At 39.0% G+C, this 16597-nt stretch overlaps 1 protein-coding gene across 3 annotated transcripts in view; it reads right to left on the bottom strand.

The window, feature by feature from the left end:
- The window catches only part of PAX2 (paired box 2), a 211204-nt gene that overhangs the window by 110904 nt on the left and 83703 nt on the right, over positions 1–16597 (bottom strand). For all 3 annotated transcript variants that reach the window (XM_087932130.1, XM_087932129.1, XM_087932131.1), the window contains one exon: positions 8617–8736. In XM_087932130.1, the coding sequence (XP_087788256.1) occupies positions 8617–8736 (120 nt within the window). The remainder of the gene's footprint in view (positions 1–8616; positions 8737–16597) is intronic.

Raw genomic sequence — 16597 nt, 5'->3', positions numbered from 1 at the left:
TTAACCCTTTTTACAGTGTGCATGAATATATATTTTCCTCGAATCTTAATTTAGTTTCAGAGTTTTCGTCTTGAAATTCTTAGTTCCTGCATTGCGGTTTGTTCTTATGCCCTTTTTATATTTCTTTTTGCATCTTAAAATTCACTTGTAATTAAATCATTAAATGTTACTTTGGGGGGGGCATTTCATTTTCTTGCAATTGAATTTTGTTTTCAGTGGTCATTGCATTTAAGTGTCTTGAATAAATAAGATAATAATGAAATACACGTATCATGAAGTTTGGGAGTAAAGTGATGGGTGGCATCAGTATTTTTCACACAGTTGAGATATGAGAAAAAGACTGGAAATAAATTGTTTGCATCAATATGTCTTGACAACAATTTTAAAGAAAACAAAAATCGTGTTTGCATAAATTGAAGAATTATTTCCCTGTGTTGTGATTGAGAGGTTATGTTGGGGGAGGGGGTGATGATCACTTCCTCAATGACTCAAGGGGGCGATTCTTTCAAAAAGGTTAAGAACCACTGAGTTAACCAATGTATGTAGGAAATACACCACAGTAGTAATGGGGGACTTTAACTACAGTGACATCACCTGGAAGACAAACTCTGCAACAAATGGGAAATCAAACAGATTCCTGACCATTCAGCTGACAATATCACCCAAAAAGTAGAGGTGGCAACTAGAGGGACAGTTATACTGGACCTTATTCTTACTAACAGAGAAGAAGTGATAGAAGGAATTGAAATTGCATGAATTTTAGAGGATAGTGACCATGCCATGTTAGAATTCAATATAAAGCAGACACAAGCAATAGAACATAACCAAACTAGTGTTTTAGACTTTAAAAGAGCCAATTTTAACAAACTCAGAGAGAGCTTGGAAAGGATCCCATAGATAAATATCTTAAAGGAGAAATCAACTTAGGAAGCTTGGGAAACACTGAAAAATATGATTATAAAAGCTCAGTCCATTCCAGAGGTGAGCTGCTACCGGTTTGCACTGGTTCGCAGGTGGGCCAAACAGATGACCAGAAGGTCATTGCAGCGAACCAGTTGGGTGTCAGCTGCTCTTTGGAGCAACTGGTTCTATAGAATCAGTCTGAACTAGTAATATCCCACCCCTGAGTTTGGAGAAGCATTCTGGTATGCCTGTATTTCTAGACTAATCCTTATCTTAATTGCCCTGCTGTTTTAAGTGTTTTCAAAAGCTGCCTCTGGGTTAAGCTTGTTACATTGTAAGCCTTAATGGTTCTTGGCAGTACGCCCAGACTTTCTTTCTGTAGACTGTGTTCTCCCCACCCTGGAGTTTTTTGTGGTACTTTCATTCCTGGGGTTTGACTTTCTTAAACATTGTTAAAGGATTCTTTTAGGCTTTTTGGAATTTACTTCCAACATAGCTGGAACAGCTATTTACAGAAGGGTTGGCATAGCCATAGAAGAAATGGCTGAGAGGCAGGATGCTTGGCATTCTGTCTGATTTTTTTTTTACTGTGATTTTTCCTTAAATCTGGATGATTACCTAAGGATATCTTGTGAGGTGAGTGAGATAAGCTGGTATCTTTAAGTGGTGAAAATTGATCTAAGGATTGCTTCTCCTGGGTGGGAAACTGTGCTTTGTCAGTTCGCTGAACACAGGAGTCTCTTGTCTATGGGGATTCTTCAGTCATCCAGATCATGGATGTCCCAAAGGTGCTTTTCAAGAATTTCAAGAACTGAATTTTCTTGGTTTTCAGAAAGTCCAGTTGCCTCTTGAAAAAGCACATTTGGGACAGGAGCCTCTTGCATTGCTTCGGAATGGGCAAGGCATATGATTGCTCACTGATAATAAGTGGATCATCCTTCCAATTTGTTTTAGTTTTCTCTCATGATAATATGGCATAGTAACATGGCGCCAATTGTAGAAAGTTAGTATCCACCCCTTCCTAGAAGAATGAAATGTTTTGAGAAATATTAGAAAGGAAGAATAAATTTCCCTGAATGACAATGGAGACACATGTTTTCTTAGAAGGAGAAAGCAGCCCCCACCTTCCTTAATAGCCCACAGAAGATGCCAGTACTTAAGAGATAAAGAGATAGATATTCATAGGCAAAAATTCCCTGCAGCAAGGTCTGAACAAAGGCAGAATGGGATTAGCCCTCACTCAATATGTTAATTTGTCTCTTTAGTTTGGCATTTTGTAGCCCAATATGCCCACCAACTTTCTGGAGAGCTTAAATAACCTCTCTGCTAAAGGGTTTCACTTTATGAGCAAGAGTAACTTGGCTGCTGATAGTTATCCTTGCACTGTAACTATTTTAATTCCTTAATGTGTTCTGGCACCCTGCCTGGTTTGTAATTCTGGGTTGCAGGTACTGCTGGTGAAAAGGAAAGTATTCAGAAAGAATGGTTTAGGTTTCCATGAGAGCTGTGACTCATTGATCTTCAGCATGTATTCCCGCATTCCTAATCTAATGATTGATATTTAGGGCAGCTTTTTGCAAGCAAATAATAAGCACTGGTTTGTCAAAAAGAGATCATGTCAAAGAAATCATACTTCATTTTTTAATAAAGTGATGAATTTAACATTTCATTGAAAACCTGTGGACATAGTATTCTTAGATTTCAGTAAAGCATTTGATAAAGTAGACCACAATCTACTTCTTGGCAAGCTAGTAAAATGTGAGATAGACACCACCACCACCAGATGACTTTGTAACTGGCTAACAAATCATACTCAACCTGTTGTCCTGAATGGAACTACATTCACATGGAGGGAAGTAAGCTGCCAGGAATAGCCAACATCCCAAAAGACAAGCTCAAGATCCAAAAAGATTTTGGCAAACTTGAATATTGGGCTCTATCTAACAAAATGAGATTGAACGTAGATAAAAGTAAGGTTCTACACTTAGGCAAAAAGCCAGCTGTGTAGATACAGACTAGGTGAAACGTGGCTTAATGCCTGTAATTGTGAAAGGGATCTTGGTGGGATCTTATTGAACTATCACTTAAATATAAGCCAACAGTGTGCAGCAGCAGCCAAAAAAGCCAATGTGATCCTAGGCTGCATTAATAGAGGGATAGAATCAAGATCATGTGAAGTTCTAGTATTACTTTATAATGTCTTAGTAAGACCACACTTGAAATACTGCATCCAATTCTGGTCACCACAACACAAATAAGATGTTCAGACTCTGGAAAGAATACAGAGAAGAGCAACAAAATTGATTAGGGGGCTAGAGGCTAAAATATACAAAGAATAGTTACAGGAAGTGAGTGTGTGTAGTCTAATGAAAAGAAGAACGAGGGTGACATGATAGCACTGTTCCAATATTTGAGGGGGTCAAACTATTTTCCAAGAAACAATGGTTGGAAACTAAGCAAGGAGAGAAGCAAACTAGAACTAAGAAATTTCCTAATGGTGAAACCAATCAACCTATGGAATAGCTTGCCTTTATAAGTTGAGGGTGCTCTATCACTGGAGGCCTTCAAAAGTGAATGGACAATCATTTGTCTGAAATGACATAGGATCTCCTGCTTGAGCAGGGAATTGGTGCCTTCCAACTCTATTATTCTTTGTTCTGTTTCTGAAGGTAAATTGTCCCTATCAGCCACAGTCCCTTCAGTTTCATTTATAAGATTGCCAGGAGAAAAAAACCCCTCAAAAATGCATCCTTGCAGAACTTGTATCCCCATAATCTCACTAACAGCTCCCTGTATGTTTTTCATAGGCTTTCTAAGGTGAACTTTCAAATATTTTCAAGTAAAAGCTGTTTGTTTAAAAGAAAGAAAAAATAGAATCTGATCAAGGTGCAACCTTTTAAGGATAGAAGCTTGGCTGCATCTGTCTACTTTTTGTGCCCAGAACTCCACTGAGTTCCCATTGAAGTGAAGGGTTCCACAGAATGTTGTTTGAAAACCCCATTCTCAGCAACCCAGAGGCTGAGTCTGCACAATCTGCTCAACTAGGGAAGGTTGTTTCTGATACAGCAGCTGAGGTGAATGAAGCCCTTGGGTTAGTAGGTTATATTTAGGCAAATATAACCAGGCAAATGGCTCTATTCCTAAAATCATCCGTCAATGCATTTCCATATTTCTGCCCACCGTGCAGACCCAAACTAGACAAATATATTGCCCTGTTCAAAAGAGTTAATACCATAGAAACACATATAACATCCCTTGACAAGCAGGATTAACAAACCTTAAAAAAAAAGACATGGCATAAAATAAAGAATATCTAACAACTACAAACCACATCTCTACCCAACAACCACAACCAAAACCCAATCCACAAAAAACCACAAATCCTACAAATATTGATACCCCATCCTCAACAAAGAAGCCGTTGAGCATGAACGGAAGCATCCAAAAGCCATCTTATTTGGTCTAGAGGACAATGACAATGATGACATCACCAATGTCCACAACATCATCAGAGACTATCAAGCATCAACCATCTCCCTTGATGAAATACTTGACATTTCCCATGTCGGTCCAGAGCTCAAAAACAAAGATGGCTCGATAGCCCTATGCCTCTGAAGGGTCATTTGCAAAAATGAATCAAGCAAAGATAAATTCATTTTCTCAATAAATTCACTCACAAAGAGTAACAACAGCCATAAGAACCTTCATTCTTGCCCTGATCTAATTTTACAGCAAGGTGTACAATCCTGTGAACTATGCTCTAAGCTCAAAAGATTACATGAATTAACTAACCTATACATTGACTACTGTGCAGAATGTATCAAAAGCAAGAGCCACAACCTATGTCCCAATAACCATCACCCAAACATCCAACATTAGGGATGTATGCCCCTTACTTCCTCCAGACCCGCTACTATATATCTTAAATGCAAACTATTCAATGCAAGAAGCCTTGCAAATAAAATGCATGAATTCCTCATCTTACTAAGCACAGCCACATTTGACATTATATTTGTCTGTGAGACATGGTTGAATGCATCTTTCCCAGACTCCATTACCACTGTAAAAGAATATCATGTTCATCGGTCTGATCGTGAAATCTGTAGAGGAGGTGGAGTTGCTATATTCTATAAAAAGTCTTTAAATCAAAAAAAGATTCAAGTTATACAAGACCTTGCTCTTCCTGAGTCCATGAACTGTCCTCAAATACCTCAGTCCACTTCTTACTATGCTATCGAACCCCTGACTATGGTATAATTCATGCAAACAAGCTAACTTCACTACTGATGTGGGCTGCCTCTATCTACACCCTCTTATTTTTCTTGGTGACCTCAGTTTACCTCTTATAAATTGGACACTAAATGAATGTACATCTGAACCCATTCATGCAACCCTGTAAAATGCCTGAAGTAGTTGTTTAGTCTAGTGTTTTATATATACACATATAAACACTAGACTAAACAACTACTTCAACCTCATCTTCTGCAACAGCTCAAACTCAATTTATGGCCTACAAATACAGGAACCATTTTCAAACAGTGACCATAGCATGATTGACTTTTGTCTAAATTTACACCCTCTCAAAGAGGATCATAATGATGGCTCCTCAAAATACAATTTTAAAAAAGCCAATTATGAACTCATACCTGCTGACTTATCATCTCTTGATTGGCACATTCTGTTCTCTGGCTGTAATACTACAGAAGAACATTATAATACTTTCTTACTTGAACTCGAAAGAGTCATTAAACTATATGTTCCATTAGTAACCCACAAAAACAAAACAAAAAATTTACCCAAAATAATAACAAAACTTCAATAAAAAAAATCATTATGGCGTAAAAACAAAACTAAATATGTAGCTAATTTTAAAAACTGATATAACACCTTATGCCGATAGATAAAGGCAGAATGCATCAATTACCGCTGCAAGCAAGAGGAAAATCTTCTACGTACAAAATCTACCCGCACCTTCTATAACTTTGTAAACACCAGCCTGAAAGACTCAAAAACTATCCCACCCTTAAAAGAACCTAATAGGAAAGACTATAATGATGAAGCCATTAAGACAAACCTCTTCAACACATTCTTCAGTTCAGTCTTTGTAAACAACAATGACTCATGCCCCACATTTCCAAGTTGTACCACAACTAGCTGCAGTGATCGACTACATATTGACTTTACTGAAGATAATGTAGAAAAGGCACTACGTTACCTAAAACCATCCTTAATCTATTGACCCTGGTGGCTTATGTGCATACTTTTTTAAGAAAGCTCTCCACTGCACTCTCCACTAAGAACCCCTAAGCATGATATATGAGATATCATTCAGAACCAGCTTCTTAATGAACCTATGGTTTTTAGCAACGGTCATCCCTATCTTCAAAAAAGGTGACCCCTGCTTAGTTGAAAACTACAGACCAATTTCATTGTGTTGTGTCATGTGCAAAGTCATGGAATCAATCATTAACCAATGCCACCCCTTCCACCTAGAGTCAAACAATCTACTCTCCAATAAACAATGTGGGTTCAGAAAAAAATTGTCCTGCAATTTGCAACTTCTACATTGCAAAAACATATGGACTACACTACTTGACCAGGGTAAAGCAATAGATGTAATTTACATAGACTTCTGCAAAGCCTTTGACTCAGTGGTACATAACAAACTACTGTTAAAATTAAACTCTTAAGGCATTTCTGGATCCCTTCATAAGTGGATTACTGCCTTCCTGTAAACAGACAACAAATAGTTAAAATAGGAAGTGCCCTATCAAACCTTGCACCAGTTAACAGCGGTTTCCCCAAGGGAGCATTCTAGGACCCACACACTTTACAATCTATATAAATGACCTTTGTGATCACCTTATAAGTAATCTTCACTGAAGATGTAAACCTATTCAACACCACCGACAATGCTACCATCCTTCAAAGTGACCTTGATTAGGTGTCTGAATGGGCAAACAGTTGGCAACTCCAAATCTTGACTAACAAATGCTCTGTCCTACACATTGGTAAAAAAAATCCATACACCAAATAAATGCTAGGCAGATATGACCTCGTTGATGACCCTCACTCTGTCAAGGACCTTGGAGTTCTCATATCGAATGACCTAAGCACCAGAGCTTACTGCAACAGCATTGCCAAAAAGGCTTTAAAAGTTGTAAATCTAATCTGACGAAGCTTCTCCTCTGGTAATACTGATTTGCAAACTAGGGCATACAAAACCTTTGCTAGACCAATACTTGAATACAGCTCTACTATCTGGAATCTCACTTTATATCAGACATTAATACAATTGAGTGAGTCCAGAAGTACTTTACAAGAAGAGTACTACACTCTTCTGTTCGCAACAGAATACCCTACACCACCAGACTTGAGATTCTAGGCTTAGACAACCTTGAACTATGCTGGCTAAGATTGGACTTAAGCATAGTACATAAAATTATCTGTTCAATGTCTTACCGGTTAATGAATAGATCAGCTTTAACCACAACAACACAAGAGCACACAACAGATACAAACTTAATGTAAACCACTCCAAACTCGATTGCAGGAAGTATGATTTCAGCAACAGAGTGGTCAATGTCTGGAACTCTGTTGTAACCCCCAGCCCTTTACCCTCAAACTAACCTCTATTGACCTCACCCCATTCCTAAGAGGTCTATAAGCGGTGTGCATAAGCACACAATCATGCCTACTGTCCCTGTCCTATTATCCCCAATTATTCATACCCATTTCCTGTATTTATACTTATGTTTATTCTTATTTCTAATAAATAAAAATAAATAAAAAATAAAATATCAGGCCATTGGGTTTAGCTGACTGACTACTTATTAGTTTGGACACAACATGTTATGTGGACACAAGAGTCAAGTTTTGTTAACTTGTATTTAGGATATTTTTATGTAATGTGAATTGAACCAGGGATTATCAAAGAAATACATAAATAAGAATTAGAGCTGCATTGGAAGTAGAATAAAATAGAGGCTACTGAAATAATGGGGCTAACTAGAATCCTACTAAATTTCTCTTTTAAAGATTGGACACTTTTTCACTTACATCCTTTCGTGCTACCAAGATTCTGGTCTTCTAAGATTACAGGTAGTCCTCAATTTACAACCATTTATTAAGTGACCCCTCAAAATTACAATGACACTGAACAAAGTGTTTTATGGCCACGTTTCATCGGTACAATAGTTGCAACATCCCATAGTTCACAGGATCAAAATCCAGATGTTCGGAAACTGGCATGTATTTATGATGGCTGCAGTGTCCTGGGCTCACCTTTTGAGACCTTCTGACAAGCAAAGTCAGCGGAAGTCAGATTCACCTAACAATCATGTTACTAACTGAACAACTGCACTGATTCACTTAACAACTGTGGCAAGAAAGGTCATCAAATGGGGCAAAATTCACTTAAAAATGTCTTGCTTTGCTATGGAAATTTGGGCTCAATTGTGGTTATAAGTCCAGGACTATCTGTAGTTCCAAGCAGAATTAAAATTGCTTTGATACAGCACATACGATCATCTTGCAGTGCTTGCAGGTGAATTCTGCCTGCTCTATTCAGTGAGACTTGCTTTCAAAAAGTATTCTCGATTATGATATTCTCGCTTTATTTTAAATAGTTTGTCAGCTTATTGGGGTTCCAACTACTTTCCCAAAGGAGTGAAGTGAAGTGAACCAAAAAAAGGAGAAAAAGCTTTCCCCTACCTTCGTCACGTTTCCTCTTCTCACCATTTGATCGAGGAATCCCCAGAATCCCATTAATGGAGTAGGAGCCCACTGGATCATTGGAGGCACTGGAGACAGGAGGGGAAGCTGTACTGGGAACTGGACAAAATAAGAAAGGAAAAGGGCTCAGAAGAGCAGGAGCCAGCAGCTAGGAAGTGACAAATACCCCCCAACCTCATTTGAAGACCTTGCCAAGAGACCAGTTCCAATTAAGCTAAGATCCAAAAATATGTGTTTTAAGAGTGTCACCAATTGTGAATCACTTTCAAAAATATCTCTGTGCGTTACATTTCTTATCTTAACATTTCCAGGTCTAGCTAGAATTTGGTAATGGGAAATCCATTACCAAACTTGGGTATCTGATGTGGATGTTGCATCTGGAGCCGAAATGTGGCAGCTGGTGGGGATGATGCCTCCTTCCAGCTGTATCTTCCAGCTGTTATATTTGGCGTTGGGGGTGGTGGAGAGAGATACAGAAGGCATAGGACCCATTTGAGGTCCAAAATTGTGGGAGACCACAATTCTGTATTCTTAATTGGCATTGTTACTGTAGCTTCAATGTAATATTACAGTCCATTTATGCAATGGAGTTCTTTTTCAAGCCAAATCATAGAATCACAGAATCATATGGCTTGAAGGGCCCACTGCCCAACACCTTATTCCATCCTTGACAAACAATGTCCTATGTTTCCTTGAAAACCTCCAGCAAGAAAAGATTGGGCAGCCATTTGTCTGGGATGGAATTAAGTCTTCTGCCTTGGGCAAGGGGTTGGACTGTAAGAGCTCCGAGGTCTTCATTAGAAATGAAATGCTGTTTAAGTAATCCTAAATTAACCTATCAAACCATCAGAGGCTTTTGCAGAAGCCAAATCATACATATCAGAGGGGACTATTAAATATTTCTCTTTCCCCTCCCCTCTCTTAATTTTTGTTTTGTTTTAAGAACTGCATGAGAAGAATTCCCTGTTAATCCATTCCCACTCCTCTCTCAAGCAGCTTTGGTAATGGGATATAGAGGTCTTCTTACTCAAGGTCTCTCTTGCCCAGGGTGGCACAAAATTAGATTGAGAACTGCAGTGATGTTTAATGTGCTACTTTGACCTATTAAGCCTTTGGGATGATATTCTCCAACTGGAATTGACCTAAGTGAACACCCAGGGAAAATGAATGGTGATCAGTCATTATCAGTCAGACTTCTCTACCATCTCTACCCTATGAGGCTTATCACCTATTGGAAGATGGTGACAGAATTCCTCCAGAGGATCTTTAGTTTGGCTTAATTAGGACCATGACATTATAGGATTGTTTTTGGATATTGTGCTAGGTATTTTAATGTATATCTATACATGTTATGCCTTATTACTATTTATTTTATATATTGTATATATAAAATATATTGTGTTCTTAAGTTTTCGCGGGTACTTACATGTATGGCATTCAGCTTTGTTCGGGTATTTTCCCACGTCATTGTAGTTGTGCTTTTAAAGTTGTAGCAACATTTCGGCAGAAATCTGCCTGATGATGGCAGATGAGATTCTGCCGAAACGTTGCTACAACTTTAAAAGCACAACTACAATGACGTGGGAAAATACCCGAACAAAGCTGAATGCCATATAAAATATATTGTATGTATATATTAAATGCTCTTTACTGTATATGTTTCAGGTTGAAATGTATTGTGTACAGGCAAGAATCTTTTGATTGTGGCAGCACTAAAACAGAAATGAAAGAATAAAATTAACCAATCCAGAACTTACAGCTTGTTCTTTCTTTTTTTAGAAGCTTAATAACTAGTTCAGTGCAGAACTGCAAGCATTTTGAATATATATCTAACCATCTGGTAAGACAATCCATACCATTGGTTAACAGCTTTGAGTGTCAGGAAATTCCTCTTCATATCTATTTCTTTACAATATCTACTCCTTAGTTCAGCACTTACTCTCTGAGAAAATAAAGAACAAATTCACTCCTTTTTTATACAGTATGACCTTTTCTAGGATTAGCAGTTGGCTGACCTATCACTTAACATTTGGTCCCTAATGGAACCACATCTACATGGAAGAAAGTATACAGTGACAGGTGTGAGTGACCAGGAACAGGAACTGAGTTCAAAACACTAAAATGTTTATTACATGTTACCTATATTCAAGAATCTGATCTACTAATGGTGAAGCTAAATTGGCACAATAAAGATCCACAATATTCACAGCGGGCTGGACTTGGGTTTCTTGTGGCTGCACAGCAATTCCAAACAGATGACACGTTTATCCCCACCTTTGGGCTCAGCCTATTCATCTCCTTCAGATACCTCAAAGTTTTCTCTTGGGCCCAGTGCTCTTCCACATCTTCATAAATAACTTAGGTAAGGTGAACGGGAGGGGTATTCATCAAATTCGCAGATAACAAGGTAGGGGGAAATGCTAACACTTTGGAAGATAGACCTAAGATTTAGAAAGATGTTAACAAACTTGAGCATTGGGCCCTAGCCAACTAGATGAAGTTCAGTGGTGAGAAGAGTAAGACCCTACATTTAGCCAGAAAGAAAACATATGAACAGATACAAAATAAATAGTACTTGGCTCAACAGTAGTTCCTGTGAGAGGCATCTAGGTGTCCTGGTGTACCATTACTTGAGTGTCAGCAATGTGCTGTAACTGCCCCCTCAAAAGCCAAAATGGTTCTAGGCCTCATCAACAAATGTCATCGTCATGGCAATCATGGAAAGTAGTGATACTACTGCTTTATACTGGACTGGTGAGGCCACAGGAGGTATACTGAGTCCTATTCTGGTGACCATGATACAAAAATTGAGGTTAAATTGTACAATGAACAGCTAAGGGAACTAGACACGTTTAGCCTAACAAAGATCGGGGTTAGGGATGACATGATAACAGTCTTCCAACATTTGAAAGACTGTCACAGGGAAGAGAGGAGTCAATTTGTTCTCCAGACTGAGGGGCAGGACCAAAAGCAAAGGGTAGAAATTTGTCAGAGGGAGAACTGGAACTAAGGAGGAATTTCCTAGCATAATCAATCAATGGAACAGTTAGTCTCCCAGATTTGTGAATGATCCATTGCTGGAGGTTTTCAAGAAAAAGAATGGACAACCATTTGTCCAGGTTAATATAAGGACACCTGCCATGAGCAGAGGGTTGAACTAAATGACCTCCCAGGTCCCTTCCAGCCCTATGGTTCTATGATACTGGACCTAGTATTCCAAAAAAAAGCCTGAAGGAAGACCGAAACAGGGACAATTATTTCCCACAATTTGGACTAAGTCTAATGAATATATCCCACAGTAGATTTGCCTTGCGAACGTAATCAACACTTGTAAACCACTAAGGTACCCTGATCTTTTTCAGATATGCCGTACATATCTTCTCTGACAGGAAAAAGAAACTGTCAGATTTTGAACATAAACCTTATGCAACTTTCTGGAAAAAAAAAAACCCTGGTCTTTCTTGCCTGAGCTAACTTTTAGGCACAAGTTAGTTAATTTCTGAGAGTTTTAAAACAGGTTAAAACTGGTTATTATTTTAGTTTTAAATAGATAGAAGAAAGTGGTATTTTTAGCATAGTTCCTCTTCACTCTCCCTGAATATCCCTACCCTCGCCCCTTGGGCAATAGACTGTAGCTAGTTATGCACTTTGTGACCTCTTCTATGTCTACTACACACTTACTAAGATCACCAATACCATAATAATAAAATGGAGTATCATGGCCTAGAAAATTAGTGAAATGTAAATGCCTAAACAGCAAATAGAATATGCAAATTTAAACATATAGATCAAGATACATGCATAAATCCAATAAGATTGTAACTATCATTTCAATTCCTACAGCAATGACTATTTAATCCAGATTACAGCAAATGAAATCCCATTAATCCCATGACAATTGCAATGGAGTAGAACCTAGCAACTTTCTTAGAAGTTTCTGCAGAAATCTTTCCTGATAGGAACTATACAGTCCCCAATTCAGTCCAGCCATTGCATCTAGCAAAGAGAGATGCATCCTATTTTGTTGGCCATTAATATTTAATATATTAAAATGCAAGGATCAACATCTCGGGTAAATCCAGACAGGACTTGTGCTGATAAGAGTGGTCAGTCGAGTAGGATGAGGATGATTGTTCTGATACGCATCTGTGTAGAAGCAGTGGCACTCTACATAATGAACAGTATCAGGGGTGGGCTGCACTGGGTTCGCACGGGTTCAAGCGATCCTCTAGCTAAGATTCTGCGCAGTTCAGCGAAATGGAAAATCCCACCCCTGGCTGGCCCCACCTACCCCTCCTCGCCCTCCTAGGAGTCCCCATGTGGCCCATTTTGGATGCCAGGTAAGTTATCAGGGCCCACACGGAGGCTTGGGGAGGGCAAAAAATGGGCCTCCCAGAGGCTCCAAAAGGTCAGAAACAGGCTTCTGTTTCTGGCCTCTGGAGGGCCTCCAGAGACCAGGGGAGGCTGTTTTTGCCCTCCTGGAGGCTCAAGGAAAGCCTCCGGAGCCTGGGGAGGGCGAAAACGGCCCCTGTCCCATGGTGCAGGAGGCCAACTAGGCCATGGCCACCATGGCCACACCCACCCAGCAACTGGGCAGAGAACTGTTTGCTGAAATTTTTGAAGCCCACCCCTTAATAATATTGAGGGTTCCCTTTATGAGGTTGAACCTAGATAATCTAAACACATTTCTGTTTGAGGGAGAAAGTATTTTTAAAATCTTGTTTGGAATAATGAAGAAAATGTGATAAAAGTTTCATGAAAGAAGCTTTGTCAGTCAAGGTCAAGGAGTTGTAATTTTGCCTCAAAACTATATTTCCCCTGTTCTCGTGTTGTTAAGACAAAAATCTGTCCTTAACTTTGTCATCAGGTCATCCTTGTTAAAAGGTGTAAGAATTAGTAGGGGTTTAGCAAATGTTTTGAAGCAATTTCATCACAATGTAACCGTTATCAGCAAGAATTTTTAAACTGTTTTCTCTAGCATTATGTCAGATAAACCAATTTCAGCTTGCTATAATAGGATCATGAGAAATATTACCATTATTTACATTTAGCTAAATGATTTGGAAGCTTTAAAGCTTTAAATCAGGAATTTCACTGAGGGTTGTTGTTTGACCTCAGGGGGCTGGGATGGGTATGGCCGGTATGATGTCCTTTCTGTCAGGGGGCAACTGTGGTGGCCTGAGCATTCTGCCAGCAAAAACAGGCCCCCGAGCCCCATTTTTGGCTGGGACAGCCTCCTGTAACCCTAAACCTCTGCTAGCAAAAACGGAGCTCAGATGGGCTGTGCACGCCTCCTGGGCCCTGTTTTCAACCATAACGGCCTCCTTCAGCCCTCTGCCAGCAAAAACGGACCTCTGTTCTCGCTGGCAGAGGGCACTGCGGGCCAGTCCTTCACTGTTTCCAGGGTGGCCCCATGGGCCAGATCTAAGCACCCTATGGGCTGCATCCACATACACACACACCGGCCTTGAGTTTGACACCCCTGCTTTAAATGGTTTGTCATTTGGTGTATTATCTATAAAGAGGCAAATTTCCCTTCCGGTAAAAGAAAATTACCAAACAAAGGTAATATTAATCCATAAAAGAACTTTAAAAAAAAAGTCAAGTTGAGAATTAGACCTATTTACTTTTATAAATACTAAAATATTGATGGCTATCAATATTGTAAAGAGCTAGATTAAAACCTTTTATATGATTAAAACAGTGTTTGCACACACGGTTTTCACTTCTTTGAGATACAAAAGCTGCAGACACCACATGAAGGAGATTAGGGAAAAAATGATGTGCAAAGAATCAATTTTAAAGATGTTTTGCAGGGGAGAGGGGGAGAGAATGCAACCCAAACACAGCCAAGAGACAATTTTTAGGCAGTGTTTTAGGCCAAATGATATAAAGCAAGTCTTTCAAGTCTTTCAATTTGCTTTTCATCAAAGGAGTGCCAGGAAAAAAAATTAGCCACATCAGTTACAATTTCTTAGATGGTCATCTCTAAATTGAGCGACTGACCTACTGGCTTCTACAGTGGTGGCTAAACTTACAATAAATGTGAGGTAACTTTTTCTGTCAGTTTCCTGGTGTAGACCTAATGCTTAAAATCTATTGGGATTAATATCACTTACTTAAGCTAATAATTTCGTTTCTAGAATCTGTTCAGTTTCTGTTTGCGTTTCTGTTTCCTTTTAATGCGGTCAACATAAAGTCTTACAAAAATAAAATAATTGATAGATGTCCTGCAATAATAGATCGTGCTATTCATGTTAAAAATATTATTCTTCAAAGCTAGAATTTTAACAATTTTTAACTTCTACTGAATGATAGAAGGAAAGGATTCAGGGACTAAAGTAGCCCTTTGCTATGAAAAGAGGCTCTGTCTACATTATAGTATATTTATCTGGCCCAGCTTCAGAAAATATTTCTGGTCTTGTGATCTGTAGAGTTGGAGCAAGCCAATAAGATCTTTAAATTCAATCTGCTGCTCTGTGCAGCAAGCTACATTAAAACATTTCAGAATAAGGCTGTTTTCTTCTATCAGATATAATCAAGCTGTCCTCTCTTGAACTGTAGTTACAAAAAGTAACTTTTTCTTGTGGTAGAGCCATGTTAGTCTAGAAGAAGCCATGTTAGTCTAGAAGAAGTCTGGTAGTACTTTTTTCAAGCAACATTGTTTATTAAGAGGCAGAGACATCAGAGGAACTGATTACTTAATGAAGAGAAGGACTATGGATAACATGATAGGAGTCTTCCAAAATTTGAGGCAGAGGTGGTATTCAGCAGGTTCTGACCAGTTCTGGAGAACCGGCAGTGGAAATATTGAGTAGTTTGGAGAAGCGGCAAACACCACCTCTGACTGGCCCCACCCCCATCTCTTCTCTGCCTCCCATTGAGTCCCAGCTGATTGGCTGGGTCTTCTTTTGTTGCCCTGCACAGGAGAAGAGAGCTGGAAAGCAGGTTAGTGGGGTGGGGAGGGAATGGGATTTTGCAGTAACCTTCCACCAGGAGTACGGAGGGAATGTAGGTTTTACAGTATCCTTCACCTGGAGTGGGGTGGGAATGGAGATTTTACAGCTTCCTTCCCCTGCCATGCCCACCAAGCCACGCCCACAGAACCGGTAGTAAAAAATTTTGAATCCCACCACTGATTGAGGGGCTGTCACAGAGAAGGAGGGATCAATTTATTCTCCAAAGCACCTGAGTACAGGGCAAGAAGTAATGGATAGAAACTTAGGAAGGGGAAATCCAACCCAGAACTAAGGAGAAATTTCCTGACAGTGAGAACAATTAATCAGTGGAAAGACCTGCCTCCAGAAGCTGTGGATGCTTCATAACTGGAAGTTTTTAAGAAGAGATTGAACAACATTTGTCCACAATGATATAGGCTCTCCTGCTTGAGCAGGGGGTTGGACTAGAAGACCTCTGAGAACCCTTCCAATTCTGTTATTCTGTTATTCTTTTTGAGTCAGGTGTATAAATATTTCAATTGCCTTAGGAAGTCGTGAGGATTGTCACATAATCTGTTTGAAATGTTTCTGTTTTTATTAATGTGCCAAGAGACAAAAAAAAAACTAAATATGCTAGTTTTAGAGAATGACACACTTCTTTTTTGGAATTATAGAATTTCAAAGGAGAAAAAGAATATTTAAGTCACCGGGCCTATAATCCTTCCTTTAAAAGATTTCAAACAGGGGTTAATCTGTATAATATTAATTTCACTGACAACATGCTCTGTTTGGAAGTTTTCTAGCAATTAGGTAGAATCTGCCTTCCTGTGACTTAAAGTCATTAGTCTCATAATTTTCATAAGAGAAAACAAGTCTTGAAGTCTTGTGACCACCTTTCAGAAATTTTTGAAGAGTGCTGTCCTTCGATCATTTTTCTGTCAATGCTACACAGTTCTTTCAATCTTCCATCATATACCAATCATCTCATTATCCTCATCATCTTTCTTTGAATCTGTTCCAGT

This window comes from Pseudonaja textilis, chromosome 4 (assembly GCF_049901715.1).
Source record: "Pseudonaja textilis isolate UNSWEBS1 chromosome 4, rPseTex1.2, whole genome shotgun sequence".
In the NCBI taxonomy this organism is placed as follows: domain Eukaryota; kingdom Metazoa; phylum Chordata; class Lepidosauria; order Squamata; family Elapidae; genus Pseudonaja; species Pseudonaja textilis.
The sequence above is the reverse complement of the archived record's forward strand: the minus strand, read 5'-3'. Positions and strand labels throughout refer to the sequence as shown.